This window comes from Benincasa hispida, chromosome 2 (genome assembly GCF_009727055.1).
Source record: "Benincasa hispida cultivar B227 chromosome 2, ASM972705v1, whole genome shotgun sequence".
NCBI lineage: Eukaryota > Viridiplantae > Streptophyta > Magnoliopsida > Cucurbitales > Cucurbitaceae > Benincasa > Benincasa hispida.
In genome coordinates this window covers 8,499,133-8,524,755 of record NC_052350.1, presented here as the reverse complement: position 1 = coordinate 8,524,755, position 25,623 = coordinate 8,499,133, and the positions used below count along the sequence as shown (strand labels likewise).

At 35.8% G+C, this 25,623-nt stretch overlaps 1 protein-coding gene across 6 annotated transcripts in view; it reads left to right on the top strand.

Annotated features, from left to right (window-relative positions):
* The window catches only part of LOC120070992 (serine/threonine-protein kinase ATM), a 145,571-nt gene that overhangs the window by 48,639 nt on the left and 71,309 nt on the right, over nucleotides 1-25,623 (top strand). For all 6 annotated transcript variants that reach the window (XR_005480101.1, XR_005480102.1, XR_005480103.1 and 3 more), the window contains exons 25-31: nucleotides 380-507; nucleotides 4,985-5,141; nucleotides 13,525-13,571; nucleotides 13,652-13,715; nucleotides 23,200-23,274; nucleotides 23,964-24,083; nucleotides 24,495-24,680. Coding sequence is in view for 3 of the 6 variants with exons in the window: in XM_039022968.1 (XP_038878896.1) it covers nucleotides 380-507; nucleotides 4,985-5,141; nucleotides 13,525-13,571; nucleotides 13,652-13,715; nucleotides 23,200-23,274; nucleotides 23,964-24,083; nucleotides 24,495-24,680 (777 nt within the window). In the remaining 3 variants the exon portion in view is untranslated. The remainder of the gene's footprint in view (nucleotides 1-379; nucleotides 508-4,984; nucleotides 5,142-13,524; nucleotides 13,572-13,651; nucleotides 13,716-23,199; nucleotides 23,275-23,963; nucleotides 24,084-24,494; nucleotides 24,681-25,623) is intronic.

The following is a 25,623-nucleotide window of genomic DNA, read 5'->3' as shown; positions in this document are numbered from 1 at the left end:
TGGGTATTGTTAGGAACCAAGGTAGTAGAGATGCCTTTGTTCTACATTGGTTAGAATAGGATGACCAATGTGGTACTTAAGTGGCTTGGCTCTCCTACCCCAATAGCTAGCTTTTAGGGTGTAGTTCTTCAAGGTGCTTAAGTATCTAACACTTTACTAGGTTTTTCCAACAATTTCCTGCTTGTAAATTTTATTTATTGTCTATATTTTTATGTTTTTATTGTCTTCTCTTTTTCTGAACCTTAATTTTATTGTATTTTACTTTCATGTGTGTTTTCAATCTCGCTCCTTTTTTTCCCCTTCCATTTTCATTCACAGTTCCATTCTTGCACAGTGAACTTTATTTCCTAACAATTGATGTTATGATGGGTCTATCTAGACAATGATTGAAAGGTTATTTGTAATGCTGCGGGATCCTGAATATCGAGTTAGGTATTCCCTGGCGAAACGAATAGGTGTTCTCTTCCAGACATGGGATGGCCATGATGAACTTTTCCAGGATATATGGTTGGTTTTTTTTTTTTGGTTATTTTTTAAAATTATATTAGTTCTTTTCTAATATCAATTTTCCTGGTCTTAAATTATGTCATCATGATAAAAATATTTAAATAGGTCTTTTTTCATTCTTTTCAGACTGGAAATTATTGATTGGATTTGAAACATTAAGCACGGAAGAAATTTTGTGGTCTGATGAAAAATTTAAAATGAGCCCAAATGGTTGGAGAAATGGCGCTTGGTTCCAGATTTTCAATATAGAAGAAAGAAACTCCAAGACTATAAGATAAAAGTGGCTTCAGAAGATATTATTCACATCTAAACACTTGAAAGAAGAATGAGATGATAACAGGGATTTTATAGGTCTTTCATATGAAGAAAGGATGTGTGAAAGGGATACAATAGGAATTTTTAGGAGTTGGTTAATACTAGTAGTAGAGGCTTCAGATTCTTTAGGAAGTTAATCTTAAAAGTGGCGATTAATTTGATTTTGCAAATTAACATAATTGAAAAAAGATTTTCTTTAAATTAATTTATAATCAGGTTTACCAAACACTAAAAAGAAAAACGGTTAAGCTCCTCTCTAAATCACTTTCACTATCTGCAAACACAATCTAGTAGAAATTAGAAGAGAATAATGTAATCTTATTCTTCTTAATTATGAATAAAATACAAGGTATTCTTATACAGAAGAAAGACCATCTACCAATAAGGAAAAAAAATATTACAGACATAATTGATGAATATACACATAATAACAATCCAATATTACAAGAGAAAAAAAGGAAATACAACACTCCCCCTCAAGCTGGTTTGTAGATGTCCATGGCCTGCTTACTGAGAAGTTATCAAATTGTTTTTCGAAAGACCTTTTGTTAGCATATATGTGTTTGTTCTGTCGTTGGAAAATAAGATGTGCGTATTACACTTGTATCAACGGGAAATGCTTGCCAACTCAATGTGCTTTGTCCTATAGTGTAGAACTGGATTACGAGTTATAGCAATGACAGCCTTGTTATCACAATAAACTCGTATAAATGTCTTACGAGACACTTTCAGTTCTTCGAGGATCCTGTTAATCTATCTTCACAAATTTCATGGGCTAAGGCTTTAAATTTCTCTTCAGCACTACTCTTGGCTATTACATTTTATTTTTTACTATGCAATGTAACTTAATTTCCTCTAACAAATGAACAATAGCCAGAAGTAGATCTTCCATCAGAAGTACTTCCAACCCAATCTGCATCAGTGTGCACTTCAACCGGAAAATAATCATGTTTTTGAAATAATATACTTTACCTAGGGTTCCTCTCAAGTATTTCAGGATTCTATACACTGCTTCAAAATGAGTGGGTTCCAGTGAGTGCATAAATTGACTGCAAATGTTATATCTGCAAATGTGTGAGATAAATAGATCAATCTACCTAAAAGTCTTCGGTATCTGTCTTTGGCCTTTACTTAAAGATTTGCATCTTGTAATTTTAGATTTGGTTCAATAGGAGTTTCTGTTGTCTGACATCCAAGTAAACCTGTCTCTCAAAGTAAGTCAAGAACATATTTCCTCTGATTACAAAAATCCCTTTTTTAGATCTTGCAAACTCCATCCCTAAGAAATATTTTAAAGCTCCTAAGTCTTTGATTTGGAATTCACTCGCAAGCTTGTTCTTAAGATCAACCAAACTTTCTTCATCATTTTCTGTGAGAATAATGTCATCAACATAGACAATTAAAATAGCAGTTCCATTATTCTCCGAGTGTTTATCGAAGATAGTATGGTCTGCTTGACTTTGTTGGTATCCATAACTAGTGACTGTTCTCCCAAAGCATTCAAACTAAGCTCTTGGAGACTGTTTGAGACCATATAATGATACCATATAATGATTTCTTTAATCTGCAAACTTTGTTATTTTCAAATTCCATTTCAAAACCTGGTGGTAAACTCATAAACACCTCTTCTTATAAATCACTATTGAGAAAAGCATTCTTAACATCTAATTGATGAAGAGGCCAATCCAAGTTAGCTAGAAGAGACAAAAGGATTCTGATAGAGTTAATATTTGCAACAAGAGTAAAAGTCTCCTTGATAATCTTGCATAGGTTTGAGTAAAACCTTTAGCTACTAATCTAGCCTTGTACCTTTCAACATTGCCATCGGCATTACACTTTACCGTAAACACCCATTTGCACCCCACCGTCTTCTTATCCTCTTGTAAGTTTGTTATTTCCCAAGTACCACTTTGTTTTAGAGCATTCATTTCCTCCATAACTGCCACTTTCCAATTTGGATCATCTAGGGCTTTTTATATATTCCTTGGAACAAAAAAGTTGTCTATCCTAGATGTAAAGGCTTTATGACTATTTGACAATTTTTCATATGAGATGTAATTTGCAATGGGATATTTAGTACAAGTTCTAGTACCTTTTCTAATAGTAATGGGAATATCAAGATTAGAGACAATAGGTAAGGTATTTTGAACATTCAAAAGATTAGGAATAGAAGAAGAATTACTAGACCTTTCAACATTGGGAATTGGAGAGGATCTGCAGCATCATTTATCAAAATTTCAGATTGGTTTTGTGTAGCATCAACTCTCTGGTCTTGGTTCCTTTGATTGACTTCTCTTCTAGCAGGAATTGGGACAAACATGTCAAAAGTGACTAATATAAGGAATGGTTTTCCAAAAATTATCTTCTAAATTTGACTTTTCCCCTTGACGAGAATTTTGGATAAAATATGGTTGTTTTTCTAAAAAAGACACGTCCATACTCACATAAAATTTTTTCCTTTGAGGGTCAGAACATTTGTAACCTTTTTGATTTGAAGCATAACCTACAAGGATGCACTTTGTAGCTCTATGATCGAGTTTTGATAAAAAAAGGACTAGGAACATATGCAGTGCAACCAAAATTTTTTTTTGGGGAAATCAAAATGTATGCGACAAGTTGGAAAAATCGTTTTAAGACATTCAAGGGGGGTTTTAAAATTCAAGACTTTACTAGGCATTCTATTTATCAAATAGGTAGTTGTGAGTACAACTTCCCCCCATAAACACTTAGGAACATGCGTTGAAAACATTATGGCACGTGCAACTTCAAATAAATGCCTGTTTTTCGATTTAGCAATTCCGTTTTGTTGAGGGATATCTCGTCAAGTAGACTAATGTAAAATGCCTTTAGCTATTAAAAAATCACTCAAAGATGTATTTAAATACTCAGTGCCATTATCAGAGTGTAAAATACTGATTTTGGTTTGAAATTGAATTTCAATTATATCATAAAAATGTTTAAAAAGATCTTTCACCTCAGATTTATTTGTCATTAAATAGACTCAAGATAGACGTGTGTGATCATCAATAAAAGTAACAAACCACTTTTTACCACTTTGAGTAAAAATCTTAAAAGGGCCCCAAACATCACTATGAATGAGATAAAACGATTTGGAGGCTTTGTATGGTTTTGGGATAGATGTGGATCGGTGACTTTTTGCAAACATGCAACTTTCACAATGAAGAGACACCATTCCTGTCTTGAATGAAATATAGAAATTCAGCTGCGGCTAGCACGCTAAGATCAACCACTTGGAGAACGTGGAGCCTTTCTTTCTTGGTCGTCTGTCTTTCTCGTTGTGGATAATCCATATTTTTGAACAAATTTTGAAACATGTGTTTTAGATAGTGAAAATTGGGATGTCCTAATCTACGATACCAAAGTATGATCTGTTCGTGATCATAAAGAGAACTAATTCTACTAATACCCTGAGTTATTTTATTACTGAAAAAAACCTCGATCAAAGTAGTAGAGACCATCAAGCATCCTAGTGCTCTCAATTTGCTGTCTTGACTCCTGATGTTGAAAGATATAATGAGAATCGAAGAAAATAATATGACAATTAGAATCTCGACAAAGTTTATTAACGGATAAAAGGTTACATGCTAGTTTAGGAACGTGGAGAATGGACTGCAAAGAAAGAGTATCAGTCAATTTAATGGTTCATTTTCCTTTGCACTTTTCCCAAGTAGAAATTAGAAGAGAATAGTGTAATATTATTCTTCTTAATTATGAATCAAATTCAAGGTCTTCTTATATAGAAGAAAGACTATCTACCAATTAGGAAAAAAAAATTACAGACATAAATGATGAATATACACATAATAACAATCCAATATTACAAGAGAGAAAAAGGAAATCTAACAAATCCCAAACGCAACCTTATTGCACTTTTCCAAAGGAAGGTATTTAGTTTTTTTTTTTCCTTTCTTTCTCTTTTGAGGCAACAGGTTTTTTGTTTTCTTGTTTGTAATTGTTACTTTTCACTTGTTTTGGGGCTTGAGTGGTGCCCCTTCCAAAGAGAGTTGGATCAGAGGCTTGAATCTTATCTCAGATTGTATATTTTCTATTAAATCTTGTATATTGCCTTCATTTTTTCGTTTTCCAACATCATTGGAAGTCCTAATGCATTGATACTGAGTATTTTTTTTCTTAAATCCAGTTCCAGTTTTGGTGTTTCATTGGTATTGTGCTCAAAACAAAAAGTTGTTACAGCAAGGGAAGTCCTAGATGCTGGTGTGCAGCTTTGTCCTACAATGGAAACCATAATTGTCACACTTGGACATCTTGCTTTACATAGTGATGCAATAGAGTTGGAGGTAAGCGTTCTTTTAAATAGTTTTGTTTCAAATAGACTGAGTTGAAGGTATTTGCTTACTGCATATCTCTTGAAAGATCACAACAAGAATGCCGTTAGAAGACAGGATGTTCTTTGTTTATGGATCGGGTCTCATCATATTGATCAGTTTCTCTTCATATTTATCAGTTATTTTTGGAATTTTATAGCTTTCAGTTTTGTGTTGGAAAGAAATAGACGAACCTTTTCCAACTTATGCATAGATCAACATTAAGGCACATATTCTTTACCATGAGATATGTTGTTGCTCTTAAAAAAAAAAAAGAAAAAGAAAAACAGGATATTAATGAACTTCTGGAAATATTACGTTTTTTCTTGTGTGCAGTATAGTACTTTAATATTTACTTATGGTTGATATTTAAATTGGAAATCTTTATTTCGGCCTTTTCCTTGCCTCTTTGTATTGTACATGGAAAATAATTGTGATCTGTTAGTGGATATGGATTATCAGTTCTTCTCTTCAAGTTACTTTGTTCGTTGACAATCCTGGGGCATCTAAGGACTGGATATCATCCGAATGGATAGAGAAAACCCTTTTAGATTCATCTTTTATTTCAATAACAGCTGGAACAAAACCACAAACATTTTGTTCAACTTGAATAATGGCAGAAGAACAGTCCGGGTTCATATTAATTATTCATTTTAGTTAATGAGTATGACAAAGTCCTAAGCTGATTTTCTAATTATATTTTATATATATATATATTTGAAATGGAAATATTCCCATACCCTTACACAAAGCAATGGCGACCGATCCTAATCCCCCCACCCTCCTCCTCCCTCACTGATGCTAAGCCTCTCCGATCAGTCACTTTGCCTCTTCTTTCCCTTGCTCTATCTATTTTCCGAGTTTCTTACCCCCGATTCAGACCTCATGGAAATAAAAAGTTGCAAAATAGGAGAACACCTTTTTTGTATGTGGAAAGTGCTTAATGGAGTATACATAGAAGATATGGAAAAAAGACAGATACTATTCTCTTCTCTATTGTTACAATGGCTAAATGAAGGACTAAAGCAGCTGCTGAATGGACCAACGTTTGAATTCTTCCTTCAAAAGGAAAGAGTGGATCAAAATGTCATCCATCTCTCCAAATTTCATGATAACAGGGGATGGTTCGTGGAATGCGCGGTCTAGCCATGGACAGGAGGTAGAAAAAACATACACATCCCTTATGGCGATGGTACAACTGGATGACAAGACTTCAACGATATGGTAAGTGAATTCTTAACCTCCTTGCCCTCTTTTGACCCTTCCCAGGTTGCACTCCCTGTTTCAGAGGTTAGTAATCAAAGATCTCAACATCAATGGATTGAAAGAAGATCCATGAAAAAAAAAAAAAACCAGTTATAAAAGAAAAAACAGAAGGCATACCCTGCAGCCTACCTCAAACTCGAAGCTGAAGCATCTCAAGCAAACTTTCTGGGTCCAGAAAAACCAAGAGGTATTCAAAGAAGACTTTAACCAGCTTTGGATCATCTCCAAACTCTTTGCTTTTAATGAGTGGAAGGAAATAGAAGAAAACCTGAAACAAGTCTTCCATACACCAGTTATCATCAATCCTCTATTTGAAGACAAAGCCTTAATCAAGCTAAGCCAAGGGAAGCTAGAAGAACTGATTGAAGCACTTGGAAAATGGCAGTCAATAGGGCCTTATCATCTTTTATTTGAAAGATGGAATAAAAAAAAGCATGGCAGACCTTCAGTAGTGAAAGGATTTGGGGGTTGAATCTCAATAAACAACCTACCTTTGGATTATTGGTGCATAGCCACATTTGAAGCTATAGGAGCATATTTCGGAGGACTTGAAAGTGTAGCAAGTGATACTCTTAATTTCATCAATTGTGCTGAAGCAAGAATTAAAGTAAGAAGGAATAGTTGTGGTTTCATACCAGCAACCATAGAAATAAAAGATGAAAAGCGTGGAAACATTTTTCTAAATTTTGGCGATATACAATGTGATGAGCTTGTCAAACATCGCAAAGGAGATCTTCTTCTCAACCAGTTATCCAATCCAATTGATATTTATCAAGTTCAGCAAGCCATGAAAGACGAAGGGGCAGAATTTGAAGAGCTTGGATCAGATTGGTCCTTTCTTCTTTCCTCAGATTCCAAGCCGAGGTATGCAAGAGATCCGTATGCAACCTTAATGAGATATCCTGATCAAAATGAAAAAAGTTTGAAGCACCATCCTCTTTCAGACTGCAAGAAATTACCAGAAGAATGTGAAGAGTCACGCCAAGATTCTCAGGCCATTTTGTTTAACTCAGAAACCTGCGAAGAAGAATGCCAAGAGTCACCTCTAAAAAAGAAAAAGAATATGAAACATCCCCCATCACAGAAAAAGTTGAATGGGTGAGCGGAAGTCGAAGAGTCTTCCTTGTTTTTTCAGCAAAAGAAACCTATAAATCAGCCAGTTGGTGAGCATTTAATTGAAGAATGTAAATGGCCACAATTATTGAGGAAAGAGAAAGAACCAATGGAGTTAATGCTCAACGTTTCCCCTCCTTTTACAACGGATAATTTAAAAAAAACTGGCTCTTCCTCAGTCATTTGATTGAGAATTACTACATAAGACTTCAACTCCCAGAAACAAACTCAAAAAGGTCAGTCCTTCCCCTGAATCATCCATCTTTCAAGAATTCAAATCCAAATATCTCTCTTTTGCAAGGATCTCCACTTCATGGAATCTCTCATGACTTCGAAGATGTATCAATAACAAGTATAAGCAGTGAAGAACTTGAAAATGACTTCCAGGAAATTGACCAAACTTCAGCAGAAGACTTAAGTGGGGATGTTTTAAAAACTCTTTTCCAAACAGAGGAAGAACAGGGAGTTGAAAAGAAGAGATTCCTGTTTTCACCACCATTTATCAAATCTTGCATACCTCAGGAGTTCAAATCATTGATTGAAGAGTGTGAACTTACTTTAGGTTAATCAATTGTCCGGAATTCACATACCTTAGAAGCAATAATGAAGATTATTTCATGGAACATCAGAGGGCTTGGTGATAGAAATAAAAGGTTGGCAATCAAAAGACTCTTGAAAAAAATAAACCCAGACATAGTACTTCTCCAAGAAACAAAAAGAGACAACTTCGATCTACCTTTTATAAAAAGTTTATGGAGCTCCAAAGAAATTGGCTGGGCTTTTGTGGCAGCGTTAGGTAGGGCAGGATGTATTTTAACAATGTGGGATGAAGGAAAAATTTTAGTTTTAGAGATTTTCAAAGCATCATACTCTTTGACCTTAAAATGTCAGACAATTTGTAGAAAAAGCTGCTGGATAACAAACGTATACGGTCCAAATTGCTATAGAGAAAGGGATGGCCTATGGTCTGAATTATCTTCCATATCAGATTCTTGTGATGTTTCATGGTGCCTTGGAGGAGACTTTAATTGCATCCGAAGAAGACAAGAAAGATTCCCAATAGGAAGATCATCGAGAGAAATAAGAAACTTCAATAATTTCATTAGAGAGTCAAATCTACTTGAAATTCGTATGTCCAATGGAAAATTCACTTGGTCAAGAGATGGAGTAGTGATATCAAGATTCCTCATCGACAGATTCTTTGTTTCTCATAATTGGGATGAATTCTTTGAAGACTCGAGAGTATCAAGACAAGCTCGTACTATATCAGATCACTTCCCTCTTCTTTTCGAAGCTGGTGCTTTTGAATGGGGTCCCTCCCCTTTTAGATTCTGTAACAGCTGGTTAAAAAATAAGGAATGTTGTCGGATAATTGAAAACTCTTTGTCGATACAAGGACAGCAAGATTGGGCTGGTTTTACCTTATATTCCAGACTAATAAGGGTAAAAGAGAGTGTTAAAAGGTGGCTGGCAGAGCATGAAAAAGACCAGAAAATCAGAGAAGAATCTCTACTGAAAGAAATTAAGGAGAAAGACCTCCAAGCCGACAGCCTTGAGAACTTTTCAGCAGAAGATGTGAGAGTATCTTTAAAGGCTGACCTATTATCTCTTTATCAAGCAGAGGAAAGAGACCTAATTAAGAAAAGTAAGCTGAATTGGTTACTTTTGGGGGATGAGAATACTTCCTTCTTTCATCGTTTCCTTGCAGCTAAAAGAAGGAAAAATCTTATTGCTGAATTATTCAACGAACAAGGGTTGCCAACCAAATCTTTCAGAGAAATAGAAACAATTATATTAGATTTCTTTTCCAATTTATATACAAAATGCACGGGTACTCGTTCAATCCCTTTGAATATGGCTTGGTCAAGAGTTTCAATTGAAGATAATTCTCGTTTGATTGCAAAATTCAGCACAACAGAGATTAAAACTACTATTCAAGCCTTAGGAAAAATAAGGCTCCAGGACCAGATGGTTTCACAGTGGAATTCATTCTTCATTTCTAGAACTTGTTGAAGGATGGATTTAAAGATGTCTTCGAGGAATTTTATCACAATGGTAAGCTCAACTCATGTATTAAGGAGAATTTTATTTTCTTAATTCAAAAGAAGGAGGAAGCAGTCTTGATTAAAGATTTTCGACCTATAAGCCTATCTACCATTGTTTATAAAATAATAGCTAAGGTGCTTGCGGAAAGGCTCAAAGTGATCATGCCTAGCCTAATAAATTTGACACAAAGCGCCTTCATAGAAGGAAGGCAAATTCTTGACCCAATTCTTATAGCAAATGAGGCTGTAGAGGATTATAGAGTTAAAAAGAAACAGGGATGGATACTAAAACTTGATTTGGAAAAAGCCTTCGATAGAGTCGATTGGGAGTTTCTTGAAAAAATCCTCCATGATAAAGGCTTCCATCCAAGATTGATCACATGATTATGGGCTGTATATCCAATCCTAAATTCTCCATATTCACCAATGGAAGACCTAGAGGAAGAATTATGGCAACAAGAGGAATTAGACAAGGAGATCCTCTTTCTCCTTTTCTTTTTCTTTTAGTCAGTGAAGTGAAGTCCTTTCAGCCTTGTCAACAGAATTCATGAAAAAGGATTGTTGGAAGGATTTGTGGTAGGAAAGGATAATATTCATATATCAATTCTCCAATTTGCATACGACACCCTCTTATTTTGTAGAAATGATGATGGAATGTTAGAGATTCTTCGACAAACTCTTGCATTATTTGAATGGTGCTCTGGTCAGAAAATAAATTGGGAAAAATCAGCAATATGTGGAATCAATATTGAAAATTCCAAGCAAGAAGCCATGGCATCAAGGCTAGGTTGTAAATTATTGCAGCTGCCTTTTTTATATCTTGGTCTTCCATTGGGCAGATATCCAAAAAAAGTATACTTTTGGCAGCCGGTGATTGACAAACTTCAGAGTATACTTGACAAATGGAGAAGGTATAACCTCTCAAGGGGCGGTAGGGCAACTTTATGCAATTCAGTTCTTTCAAATCTACCAACTTATTATATGTCTTCCTTTCTAATGCCAGAAAATGTTATTTCCTCTATAGAAAGAATTATGAGAAATTTCTTTTGGGAAGGACATAGAGGGAAGCTAAATCATTTGGTAAAATGGGAGGTTGTCTCAAAAAAAAAAAAAATAGAGGATGGTGGTCTGGCCCTAGGAGGCTTAAAAAGAAGAAATTTGGCACTTCTTGCCAAATGGGGGTGGCGATTTATCCAAGAGAACTCCTCTCTATGGACACAAATTATAAAGAGTATTCATGGCAAAAATTTTGGTGAATGGCACACTTCTGGAAAGACTTTTTGCAGTCTTCGCAGCCCTTGGATTAGCATCTCAAGAATTTGGTTGAAGGTAGAAGCATTGGCAGTCTTCAAACTGGGAAATGGAAGCAGAATTGCCTTCTGGCAAGATTCTTGGACTGGTAACACACCCTTTAAACTCAGTTTTCCATCTTTATTTAGAGTTGCCTCCAACCAAAATGGATCTGTTTTGGATCATTGGGATTCTCAAACCCTCTCATGGTCTCTACCCTTTAGAATACTATTAAAAGAAGAAGAAATACCAGATTTTCAGAACCTGCTCTCCTTGATTTCCAACATAAAGCCAACAATCAGACTTGACTCTCGATCTTGGTCTTTAGAAGCAAGTGGCTCATTCACTGTAAAATCTTTGTCTAACCATCTTGCTTTGGCCTCACCTATTGACACTCACCTTTTAAAAGCTCTATGGAAGACCAACCACCCTCGAAGAGTGAATATTACGGTTTGGATCATGCTTTTTGGAACCCTAAACAGTGCCTCAGTCCTACAACACAAGCTGCCCTCCCACTTTCTTTCTCCTAATCAGTGCATTTTATGTAAATCAGCAGAAGAAGATTTACAACACTTATTCTTTGACTGTCTCTTCGCCAGAAATTGTTGGCTAGTCCTTTTTAAAATCTTCAACATCAATTGGGCTTTTGATAATACTTTTAGAAATAATGTTCAGCAACTACTTACTGGTCCTATCCTCAAAAAAGCCCCAAATCTGATTTGGTGCAATGCAGTAAAAGCACTATTAGTTGAAATTTGGTTCAAAAGAAATCAAAAAATCTTTCAAGATAAAGAACTCACGTGGTTCTCCTGTCACGAGGCTGCTAAACTTAATGCTTCTCAATGGTGTTCTCTTTCTAAACATTTTGCAGCATACTCCCTTCAGGATATTTGTTTAAATTGGCAAGCCTTCATCCTCCCAGACTGATTATGTTTTAAAGAGAAGGGGCACTACTCTCCAACCTTGAAGACTTAAGTAGTTAGAATTATTTTCTTGTTTTCTCCTTTGTTATGTATTATGTTTCTCAAAAGAGGACAACTTTTCTCTGTATTCAATTCTCCTGTAATTTCTATTTTGTTCGTTTTGTTTGAGTTTGTATGGATGTGATGAGGACGCTATGGGGGTGTCAACCTAGTTGAGATGTCCAAGTGTGTCTCCTGATCCCTTGTCTTGTATCGCTCTTTTATAAGTACACATCTCTTATACTTTCTTTTTATGCATCAATAAAAAGTATGGTTTCCTTTTCAAAAAAAAAAAAAAAAAAAAAAAGAGATGGAAACGAACAAAATGAAATAAGTCTAATGTTCAAAGTACAAGAGTGTTATACAAAGAGCATAAAATAAAAAGACCCATGGATCAGGGGCACATCCGGGCATCTCAACTAGGTTGACACCCCGTAGCACCCTCATCATCTCTGAACAAAACTAAATCATTATATGCAGCACATACAATGGACTAAACAACAATACAAAAAGGACATCGTCGGGGCTCAACCCTACCAAACACCTCAAAAAACAGCCAAAATACCAATAAAATCCAAGTACTCAAGAACCCTAATTTGCTTACAAACAAGAAAATAATAGTAATACAATATCCAGAGCTATCTATCTTGTTGGAGAAGAGCTCCAATTCAGACATATATCTTGCACCGAATAGTCTTCAAAACCCTTAGATAGGGAACACCAAGATGATGCATTAAGCTTCGCTGTCTCAAGGCGATTTTTCTAGTGGGTTGCTTTTTTATGAAATACTTTTTGATTTCTCTCAAACCACAAATCCGTTAACAGGGCTTTGATAGCGTTATTACATAGCAGTTTAGGTGCTGGTTTTAAAGTAGGACCAATCAAAATCTGCTCCACATTATCTCTGAATGAGTTCCCAAAAACCCAGCTTGTGTTGAAAGCTGCCAATAAAGAATTCCAGCATGGAGTAACATAGGGACACTCAAAGAAGAGGTGCTGTAAAGACTCACTTACTGCCATACACAGGACAAACTGTGGGGGACAAACACTGATTTATAAGCTTCTTCTGCAAAATCTCCAAACAATTCAAAGCTCCAAATATCATTATCCAAACGGTAATGTTAACTTGACGTGGACTATTGGACTTCCAAATTGCTTTTTCCAAATCCTGTTCTAATGGAGAGGAAATTTGTAGATGTTTCACTAAGGATTTGACTGAGGATTTCCCATCGGATTCTAATGACCAAATTCTTTTATCAAAGCTGTCCATCACTTTTTTCTGTAATAACAAGCCATTAAGGTTTTGAAAATTATCCAATTCATCATCTTTTAAGAATCTTCTAAATAAAACTGCCCATGATTGAAGAATGGAGTCCCAATGATCCTCAACTGATCCTAGCGGCTTTAGTGCAATTCTGAAAAGTTTGGGAAAGCTTTTCTAAGAGCAACTTGTCTAACCAAGGATCCAATGAAAAACTAATTCTTTTACCATTTCTAATTCTTCTAATTATATTTATCTACAGTTTCATTATTTGGTTTTAAATTTTAATAAAGAAATAAGCAAAGCACTCTTTATAGTAGTTTTTTGACAAGTTAATTTGATATTTTATGGGCTGGTTTTTGTACTCCCGAGAAAGCTCTGTTTCTCTCGTTCTTTATTGGTATTATATGGCACTACAGGTTGTTTTCATGATGTGTGCAATCTCGGCCATTGATCCTAGTCAAAGGTGCTTCATCTAACTTGTTTCAAACATACAATTTATTGGGGTTTATATTTTTCAGTTAATAGTTTTTTGTTCCTTTTCAGGGAATTGGTCTCTGCCATGCTTGATAACCTGGCCAGAGAGCTCAATTATTCGGGAAGACAGAAGGTGAAATTTATAGCTGAGGCCTTTGTGCTTAAATTTTTTTATACATTTTTTCAGTCATCATTCCATATTCTTATTGGGTTCTGCTAACTTTTTGTATTAAGAATTGCGAACTTTGATTAAAAGGGTTTAGGGTACAGGATATCAACTATAACGTGCCATTTTGTTCATGGAAATAAGAGGGTGGGAGTGGGAATGGGGTTACTTATCACTTTATTTGTTTCAAGGTTTATTACTATGGAACCATCATGGGTTGGCTTAGTGGTAAAAAAGAGATATAGTTTTAATAAATGGCTAAGAGGTCAAGGGTTCAATCCATGGTGGCCACCTACCTAGGAATTAATTTCTTATGAGTTTTCTTGACACCCAAATGTTGTAAGGTCAAGCAAGTTGTCCTGTGAGATTAGTTGTGGTGTGCGTAAGCTGACCCGGACACTCACGAATATAAGAAAAAAGGTTTGTTACCATGGAGCCGGGAATAACCCATTATTGAGAATTTCCTGTGCCCATGAAAAGAGGGTATCTCATATCCTCACAAAATGTGATGTAGATAATTATGTGTTTTGGAGTGGTTTTTACTTTTTAGTACTTTTCTCTTTTTTATTTGTCAGGTTTCAAGTTGTTTATTAGTTGAGATTGTTTGTTGCTGGTTAGTTTTGGTACTTTAATTTTTAGGCTTTATTACTGGTTTTCCAGGTGCCAACAAGAGCTGGCACTTGTATGTGCTGAGTACCAAGAGGTCCGTGGTTCAATTCCCCCCACCCCTAATTTGTATTGGTTTTCTAGGTTATAGGTAACGTGCCTATATATTTTAGACCATTTTATTCTATTACTAGGGATCTCTTTTATTACTTTTTATATATTTATTCAAATTTTATGTTGTATATAATAGTTGTTTATGTTATCAATATTGATTTAAAATTTTGAAATATATTTACATCATATTAATAATTGATAAAACTATATTAAAGTTAATTAAACATTAATTTCTATTTAAAATGATATTTAAATATTAATATAATTAATTATTCTATTGTATTAAATATTATGTGGTTCACAAATAAATTTACTATATTGAAGAGAAAGTTACCTTTTTTGGTCCTCGGGTTTTTAATGATCGGTTCGTTTGGTTTCAAAGATCTCAAAATGTACACTTTTAGGAGTTTTCAGTAATAGGTTTGTTTTGTCCATGACTACATTTTTTTGCACTTCTTGTTAGAGTAATGAGATAATTTTTTTTTATTATTTTAATGCTGATGTGGAAAATTAAACAAGAATAAAAAAACTACTCTTTCTTCTCTCCCTTCCCATGCCTAACCCCTCTTCCTTCACCTGCATCCTGGTGCTGGCACTTCCCCACCAATGCTGATGCCTTCTCTCCTTTTCCATCTCCTTATCCTCATCTTCCCCGCTCACTTACCTAATGCCTTGGCCACCTTCTTGTACATCCAGCTCTAGAGTCAGCACCGGTGGAAAAAGAGGAAGCATGAGAAGGAGACGGGGAGGAAGAGTAGGAGGTGTAGAAGTGAGTGAGAGAAGAGAAATGGAGAGAGAAGGTTTTTGTTTTGATTATTGTTTTAACTAGTTTTGAATTTTATGATTCTCCATATCAACATTAAAAATAATAAAAAAATTACTATTTCTTTTTAGAAGATTTTTTTTATTGATGTACAAAATTTAAGGATGAAGAGAAGGCCCAAATCAAGAGTTACAAAAGAGATGTTCAATTCGGAAAAAGAGACGAAAGACTATATGAAAAGTGATGAAAGTAAAAGAAAAGAGCACACAACGTTTACGTGGAAAACCCTAGAATAGGGAGAAAAAACCATGATACAGAGAACTTTATATTATTTTTTGATGATACATACAAGAGAGGACACTGCTATAAATAGACGGGTAGGAAACCCTAATACAGACCAGGGAAAAATTACTAAAATGCCCTTAGGGCTAAAACCCTCTATTTTCGACACTCCCCCTCAAGTTGGGGCATAGATATCAATTAGACCCAACTTGCTAATACAAAAATCAAAGCTTAGCTTGAGTAATCCTTTTGTGAGGATATCTGTGACCTGTTGACCAGAAGGAATGTACGGAATACAAACATTGTCATTGTCCAATCTTTCATTAATGAAGTGTCTATCGATTTCCACGTGTTTTGTCCTGTCATGTTGAATTGGATTATTCGCTATGTTTATTGCTGCTTTATTGTCACAATAGAGCTTCATCAGAAGATCACTAACTTGATGGAGATCCGACAGAACTTTTTTCAACCAGATTTTTTCACATATTCTAAGACTCATAGTCTTGTATTCTGCTTTAGCACTACTTCTAGTAACCACTCATTGTTTCTTGCTTCTCCAAGTAACGAGATTTCCCCATACAAGGTACAGCACCCAGATGATAACTTTCTGTCTACAATAGAGCCTTCCCAGTCAGATTTGGTATAAGCTTCAATGCACCGTTTGTTGGTTTTTTTGAACATTAAACCCTTACTAGGAGTAGTTTTTAAATATCTCAGGATGCGTTCCACAGCCTTCATATGCTCTTCGTAAGGTGCTTGCATGAATTGACTAACTACACTGACAGCGTAGGATATATCCGGTCTAGTATGAGATAGGTAATTTAATTTCCCAACTAGACGTTGGTATCTCTCTTTGTTGACTGGAACTCTATTAACAGAATTGCCAAGCTTTGCATTGAATTCTACAGGAGTATCAACGGGCTTACATCCAGTCATTCCTGTTTCTTTTAGTAAATCAAGCGTATATTTCTGTTGAGAAACAAAAATCCCCTCTCTATGAAGCAAAAATACTTCATGTGCGGCAAAAAATCAGTATCAGACACGTATCGGATACCGATACTTCCAGATACTTCCCAAATACGTATCTGACACGCGATTTGACGTATCTATATTTTCAAATACTTTTTAGATACGTATCTGACACGCGATTTGATTTATTTATTTCTATGCGTACTTTTTTTTTAAAGAAAAAAGACAAGTAACTCATATAATATTTCACAATCTAAAATTAGGCAACCTATTTAAAAATCTCACTACTCGAGTCTAAAACTAAAAGAAAAAAAAAAATAATGGACCAAACCCTGGACTAGAATCATATAATCTCTATTTCACATTTGAGTCCTCACAAAGTTCACCAAAATATAAACCATTTGAATATCTTCAACAATTCAATGAAGAAGTTCTTCGTTTATCTTCATACTTTTCCCTCTAATCTTTTTCTTCTTCTTCTTTGTAATATGAGTCACTTTTCTATTGTATTTTATTAACTATTGTACTTCAGCATCTTAGATGTTGCTTTTTTTTTTTTTTAATTGTATTTCAGTGTTTGTATTCTATTCTGTGCTATTGTTATTAACTTGTATGCTAAATTTATCTATATCCTATATTTTCTTAAAGAAAAAAAATGTATTTTCAACGTATTAGTATCCTCATTTTTTACGAGTATATCATTGAATTGACGCTTTCTTCCTGAGGTCTTCTTAGAAAATGGCTTCTTTCCCGATCGCCACCCACTGCCAATATACATAACAAAAACAATAAACGCATTGGGGTGGAGTCAGTTCTGCGTTGGGCACACTCGTATTTGGCCCAACCTCGTCCGCATGTTCTACAACAGTGAATTTGATATAGAGAAGAACATAGCCTTTGTTGATGGGGTATTAGTGCGTTTCTCAGCTGACAAGATCAACGAAGTGTTCAACATTGATAGTAATCCGGGCGCGGAAGGAAATCGCATCTTGGAGCAGCCAACGGCAAGCCAACTAGAAGATGCGTTAAGAGCCGTAGCCAAACCTGGAAGCAAGTGGCAAACATCTAGAAACGGAGCAAAGATGTTAGCTTCCAGGAATTTAACCCCAGACGCAAACCTATGGTACTATCTGATCAAACGGAGCATCATGCCTACAACGCATGATGAAACACTGTCAAAGGAACGTGTCCTGGCTACCTATTGCGTCATGCAGTGCATCCCTTTAGACGTTGGAAGAATTATAAGGGATCAGATCAAGTCCATCAAGACTAAACCGCGAGGGCAACTCTACTTCCCATGGCTGATCTGTGCACTATGTGAACGTGGGGGCATCCTTCTGGGGGATGATCATGAAGATATTGTGGCTTGATAGATATAAAGTTAGTAAGGCGTCTACTTCGCGGTTCGCCGCATCAACCTACCTTACCTACCAAGGAAATGGCAATCAGGCCTCGATCATCCAAACGCGCCCCCAAAAGAAGACGCGTCCAGATTGTTGAACACAGCGATGAAGCTTCAGTGCACGAAGAACATGAAGCTGAGCTTGAACTTCCAGATGAAGAAGTGCAACCAACCCTCAACCTTACTCTCCATGACTCACCAATGGCCCCACCAGAAGGGAGTCTTGATCAAACGCATCAAGAGCCTACTCAGATAGATCAAGACATCCCTTATTCCCTTCCTTCGCCCCCACCAAATCCAATTCCCAACTTTGTGCCTCCTCCAATAATCTTTGAACCAACTGGGCTAGGATCAAGCAACGTAGCAAATTTTGAAGACCCAGTTGGAAGAAATGAAAAACCAACACCACCTCAACACAGCGCTGACTTAGAAGAGTTGAAAACTTTTATCAGTGATCAGCTCAGACCACTGGCCGCATCTATCGAAGGTCTTCAGCAACAGAACCGGGTTCTAAGAGATTATCTAAGGCAGCAAACAAGACGGATGCAAGACCAATTCGGTTACACAACGCAGTACATCAACCAGGTCTTAGTTGGAATGTTTGCTCTGTCTCCATTGCCTGCCCATCTCAGAAACCCTTTGCGCTTTATGGATGAAGACCCTGGAGAAGAACGCAGAGATGACGCGCCAGCACAATAAGTTTTGGGGTGTTGGGTTATTTTTGTATTTTGATTAAATTGATGTTCTTTTGTATTTGCTTGACTTGTTTGTTTGCTTCATGTGAATCTATGAAAATGAATGAGAAATTCCTATCATTTTGTTCCTTGCGTTTGACCTTAGCATACTTGATTTTTGTTCTTTAGATATTTTCTAAGTCTTGTGCTTTGCCTAACCTCAATGATATCAACTATGAAATCTATAAGTATGGAGTAGGCGTTAGGAAAATCAACAAGACTTGAACTTCTCTAAAAAGTCTATGTTTTCTTTCTAACGCATACAAGCTTTAAGTCTTAAACTCCTTTTGGATTCTCGAAGCCTTTTTGAAATTTTGTTTCTCTTTTAACAATGAGGATTTAGCTCGTCTCCAAATTTGGGATGAGTATAGCTCATCTCCAAATTGGGGATGACAGAAATTCGAGTTAAGATGCATCAAATGAGTACATCATAAAGAAAAGGGAACAAAATAAGAAAAATGTTAAATGTAACTCCTCTGTCATTACTTCAAAAGAAAAACCTCAAAATGACATGAGTTAAGTTGGAACAGGCATTTAGCTGTAGTTGGATGCTCGCATGACACCCGTGGGGACAAGTCAGAACGAAGTTAAGTCTCCTAGACCAACGTGTCCCATAGAACTCCTCTATCTTGTCAGAAGAAATTATATCTTGAAACGCATGAATATTAGATAAGAGTTTAGTTGTGAAGGGTTCTCACCCGTAGTTGGATGCTCGCATGACACCCGTGGGGGCAAGCCAAAACGAAAGTGGGATACTTGGAACAACGCATGGGTAAGTGAATTCATAATTTTTTCCTTTTTATCTGGCATTTATTTTAAAAAGAGCATCTAACGCATTGCTGGTTTAGAAAAAACGGGAATGTTTTGAGAAATGAAAGGAGTTGATAAAAGGCCTCCTGCACCTGAAACTAAACATTAGCCCTTTTAGAAAAGAGTAAATCTGAGTTACATTTTCCAAACTCTTATCTCAAGCTTATGACTGAATATGATGAGAGGCGAACTCTGCACACTTAAGACAAAGGAGATAACAAAGAATTATTTTGGAATGTTTAAGGACAAGTATTGTTCAAATTCGGGGGTGGTGATAACTTGTAGAAATACAAGTTATTTTTGCTCTTAAGTGGGAACAACTAAGGTTTTTAATGATAAATTCTCCTCATTTTTAGAAGAAACACATGGATTTATTCAAACATTAGCAAACTCATGCAAAAGAAGTTTTATTACTAAATATCGTGGCACTAACACATTAGACAAGTGCTGCAGGGAAAGCTCTAACGCATGGGCCATGCGTCGGAGGGAGTTCAACGTAGAGAAGATATATTGATCCAGGCTAATTGTGTCATATCACTAGTTGCAAGTATGGGCACCTGCAGCAGGCGGCGTCTGAAAAGCTTTCGAGAGTCANTGTCATATCACTAGTTGCAAGTATGGGCACCTGCAGCAGGCGGCGTCTGAAAAGCTTTCGAGAGTCAGGCGGCTGACCAGGGCATGGACTTTAATGCCCATTCACCAAGTGGACGTGACCATTGCCTATAAATAGATGAAGTCCCTCCAGAATTAAGAAGTTCGGAAATTATCAAGATCCTTACTCTCTGTATAGTGTAGTCATAGTTTTAGTTCTTTAGAAGCTATGCTGTGGTGCCAAGACGATCAGAAGGGTTGAGAACCACCACCTCCGCCGGTCAGGGAGCGGAGGAAGCCAATCTTGAGAAAGACACTTCGTCCAATTCCTATACAAGTGATTGACACAACGAGATTGAGCCAAAGAAATACAAGAGATTGTACTCTTTTGGCTTGACTCAGTTTCCTTCATCTCATTTATCGCTTTCATTTCATTTGATTAAATATTGATTTTGTAAAGACACTCTGTTTCTTTATAAAATTCATATATTTGATCCATCACACTTTGCCCTTGTTTGTCTCTTGTTTATGTTGAATGTATTAATACTATATGCAAAACTTCATTTCAATGCTTAAGCCAACTTGACAACTTGGTAAGAACATCCTTAGCTTAGATTATTCGCAAGAGTAAATAAGCTAGCATCAAGTAGAACGCCTAGTACATCTAGAGATAGACTTACTGGTGTTTGTTGCATTCTGTGTTAGACGCATGCATCCTAGAGATAGGTTTTGTATGTTATTCGCATTGAGAAGTGTTGAATAAAGTCTAACACATAAACAAAAGATAAGCAAATCATCCCATCTCATCCACATCACATTCTGGTTTGTGTACATTCATCTTAGACCGACACATCCACTTACATTAAACTCCATTTTCGCATGACTCATCACTCACCATTTAACTCTTTTGTATCTTCTTGCACAGGCACAACACTTTAGTGTAAATAACACATTTATCTCATTTATTTACGGAAACCCCTACAATAGATACAACGCAAGGTCTGCGTTTGTTTAACTGAATCCCTGAGTTCGACCCTGGACTTGCTAGGAACCTAAATTAGATTTATACTTGGGTCTAATTTAGGAAAACTTGAACGTCATTATAAAGAGTGTTGTGCGTTTTGTTGCATATATCTAACGCCCCAACGGGTTACAATTACTTAAACGCATCAAAGCATAAACGCATCACTTATACTTAGAACTTATTCTTTCAATTTATTTTATACAATACACTCCTAGAGCGAATCACGATAGCAACGAACAGGTCTGCTCAAAACCGATCAGTTGGATTGATGCCATCTAGATGCTTCTTGGCCCGATCGTGAAGGCAATTGGCCAGGTCTGTTTGACGGCACCCGGTTGGAACGACGCTATCTGGAAGTTGCTCATCTCGATCGGGTGTACTGCTGGCTGGGCTCCATTCAGCTGGTCAGCTCTGGTAGGGTTGGCTGGCTTGAGGAGGTGAGGAAGGGCTATCTGGAAATACCGTTCTACGGCGGCCTGCACATCAGTAGCTATGTCGACGGCCGTGGCGCCACTATCGCTGGCTGGTTGTGACTCCCTTGGTTGATTTTCATGGATGATTGCTAGGGTTTCATCTCCATGCTCTGATACCATGATGAAAGTAAAAGAAGAAAAGAGCACACAACGTTTACGTGGAAAATCCTAAAACAGGGAGAAAAAATCACGATACAAAGAACTCTTTATTATTTTCTGATAATACATACAAGAGAGGACACTGATATAAATAGATTGGTAAGAAACCCTAATACAAACTAGAGTAAAGCTAAATTACTAAAATGCCTTTAGGGCTAAAACCCTCTATTTTCAACAAAAAGAAAAGAGGATTCAATTTACACCAATTAAAGCAAGATATGCAACATTGTCAGACAAAGCTGGATAATCTTTTTTCTTTGTATTAAATTTCCTTTATTCCTTCCAACCCAAAATCGACCAGAAAAAGGCGCGAACAAAATTCTTTCAAAGAAGCTCAGGTGGCCCAAGAGAAGGAGACCAAGCAAAGTGAACATATCATGAGGGAGGGCCAATAACCAACCGAAGTCACCTCGTAAGTTAGTTCAAAGTTGAGCAAGTGGCACTGTATAAAAAATGTGTGGTTGGATCTCCAAGCTGTTTATACAAAGCGAACACTGGAGAAAGGGCCATTTAGGGAAGGTGCCTTTCAAGTCTATCGTGTATGTTTATGCCTTCATGAGAGAGCTCCCGAATGAAGAATTTGATCTTGTTTGAGTATTTATCATTCCGAATCCCATTTGTGTAGAGGTAGGGGTTAGTATTTGCCTATAGTTGCCTAGAGTAGGGGTTAGTAGCAATTGATTATTTGTGGCTCTTGAAAAGAGAGAAAATCTTACTTTGTTACAAATGAAAAAGGTAATGTAGGGGGACTTTTTAAAACTGTTTTTCAAAACTAGGTTCAAAGAGGTACATATTTTGAAACTTCAGGAACCAAATAAACCTATTATTGAAAAACTTAGGGACCAAAAAAGTAAACTTTTCTATATTAATTATTCATTAGAACTAATTTTAAAAATTTATTTTGCTGATTTCTTTTTGTTGGTTAACTAATAATGAAACGGTTCTTTTCTCTCTCTATTTTTAATTCAACAATTGCATGGTGGTGGATCGAGGCATCGATCTTTTCAATGTTAAATGGTGGTTTATCTACTAAGCCATGTTTGTATTAGAAACTGATAATAAAACATATTAAAATTATTCGAATAAATAATTTAATAGAAATCTTCTTTTTTTAAAAATAACCATAGTTAATTGTATCATATAACATTTTAGTGAAAGGTTTAAAATCAATTAATTAAATCAATAATCTTTAGTTATCTCTGATTACTTCATTTAATTAATATTTTACTTTTGTATAATTTTTAGAATTAGTTTTATAAAACAAACACTAATATTATCTTTTCATAAAAATATAATAACACTCCCTTGTAAGCAGTTTTCTTGGAACCAACTAGATATCATATTCTCATACCTTTTATTGTATTCTCAGGCATCTGATAGCTATAGTCAGGCATCTGATAGCTATGATCAACTATCCAAACAGTCCTCAATGGACAACATACATACAGTTACCTTAGTTTCAACAATTGTGAAATTCTGAATTCTTTATATTGCGTATCATGAGATTCTAAAATGTTTTTGCAGTACTTGGAGGAACTCATTGGATCAATTCTCTTTTGTTGGGTTACTTGTGGTGTAAGTTTAGCTGCACTTATTGAGGTATGGATCTGATCCCATTATATCTCTGATCTTATGTGCTTTGAACAATTGGATTGCTCCTATTCACCCCAATATTAATGCAGGGTAAAACTGATTTCCTCTTTTTCCCTTCTCTCTCTCTCTTCTTTTTTTTTTTTTTTTTTTTTTTTTTTAATTTTTTTAAAAAAAACTATTACTGCTACTACTAAAGAAAAAATTTGTCTCCAGGGTAAAATCTGGAAATTTCTGACCGATTACTATTTACTATTTAGATGTTGATTAGTCTTATGCCGTGAAAACTTAATTCCTGCAATACATTTTTGCCATGCTCTTTCTTTATTTTTGCATTTTTAGTACCTGCATCTACCATGGCCTTCATTATTTGGGTACCATGGAGCAGGGACTATGTATTGCAAGTAAGGACTTTAATTTGAAATATAAACATTTGTATCTCTTGAAGTGTCACTTCATTATATCAATGAAAGAGGTTCCGTTTTAAAGAAAAACATTTGTATCTCTTGAACATTTATTCATTTTCATTATATCAACGAGAAATTATATTAAAATATAGAAGTTGAAATATGAGCATTCTTCCTTCCGTGGTTGTCTTTCTAATGCATTTAAATTTCTGAAGGCATCTGTTCTTTAATTTTCTTCTTATATTGTCGATAATTGTTCTTTTTTTCTTTTCCTTTTTACCATGCATGCAGATAAGGCAGCTTTTTGTCTTGGATGCTGAACCTAGTTACTTTATTCAGTACTGCTGCCACTGGCTTCTTCCTGCTATTATTTTACGTGGTGATGGTTCCAACCTTGGCTGGATTGCTAGTGTAAGTTTAAGAGTGGAACGTTTTTGTCCCAGTTCGTGTATCTAGAAAACATAATAGCTTCAATAAAAGCATCTGCTGTCAGATTTTTGGTTAAAGTCATTCAATACATTAAAATACTTGGTGCTCAAGAAGTAGAGATTAATGTTTAAATACTATGGACTCAAATGTAGGATTCTTTTGAATTTTTTTATCTGTGTTTTGTACTGTATGTATACTTACGAACTTAAACTCTCCTTGTGGTATTTGTATTAATTGAGGTTCTTTTATTCACTCTTCATACTTTTTCTTTTGTCCGTATTTGTATTTGTATTTTTTTTAATATCTTTTTCACTCCTTGGGAGTTTGTATGATAGAACATCTTGGCCTTTTCATTTATGAAAAGTTTGTTGCTGGTTTTAAAAAAATGAACAGGTTGCTGGCGAACCAGTGGAAGCTCTAATTAGAAGATATTTTGTGCCAATATTTTCTTTTTGTATGGCACTGCATTGCAGTAAGAGCTCTGGATGTGAAAAGGGAGCTATAGTCCTTCAAAGTTCGATGTTGCATTTTGCCGGAATAACTGAGAGTGAAAGAGACATACTTATAAAGAAACATATGGTTTGATCCTTTCTTTCCACTAATATTTAAGATTCAATGCGCATTCATGTTCTCTTTGCCATTGACCAGCTTTATGTCAGATGAGAATGCTCAAGAATTATTTGCTCTTCATACTACCTATTGATGGATTGTCGGTTAACGATACGGTTCTTATCTTATTTATATCTTTTCATAAGAAAATAAAAGTAGCATCTCATTTTACTTTGCAGGGATGTGGGCTTAAGGTTTTAGTTTCTTCAGTGCTTGATACTTTTCTTTAGTCTACTTTTGGTAGTCATGTCTTTTTTGTTCTTTGTAGCTTTTAACTATCAGCGAGATGTTTCTTCCTCGTTAAAAAAATTGGTTGATAGTCTTGCTTTGTAATACATGTCTTTCTTGGAAAATGCCTATTTTTGTTCCTTTTGCTTTATTTTTATCTTCCTTGGAAAATACACTTTTGATAAGCTTCAACGTAGATTTTCGAGTATATCATTGTCGCTTTCGTGTTGTATTATGTGTTCTAAGGGATTGGAAACCCACGACCACTTCTTCATGTACTTTGCACAATCCTTTTCGTCATCCTCTCAAAGTTTTGGGTGGTCAGGCATTTGACACGAATCTTTGAACCCTTTTAAATGTTGCTCTCCTTGGCCACCCTTTCAAGAATGAGGAGACATTTTGGCTTAACTTCAATTGGGCATTCATATTGTTGCTATGGCACGAAAAGAACTTGCGTATCTTCACAAAAGCATCACTTGCCTTTGAATCTTTTATTTCTCGTGTTACTTATACAGCTATACCGCACTTAATTGGTATAAATTGGAAATGATTTTTTGTAATCCTTTGGATAGGACCCTAAGTTTGTAATGTTATTTATCAATGACGTTCTATGTTTCCTATCAAATCGTCCTCCAAAAAGTATCTAATGAACCAATTGAGATACTCTGAGAACGCAAGCCCTAGA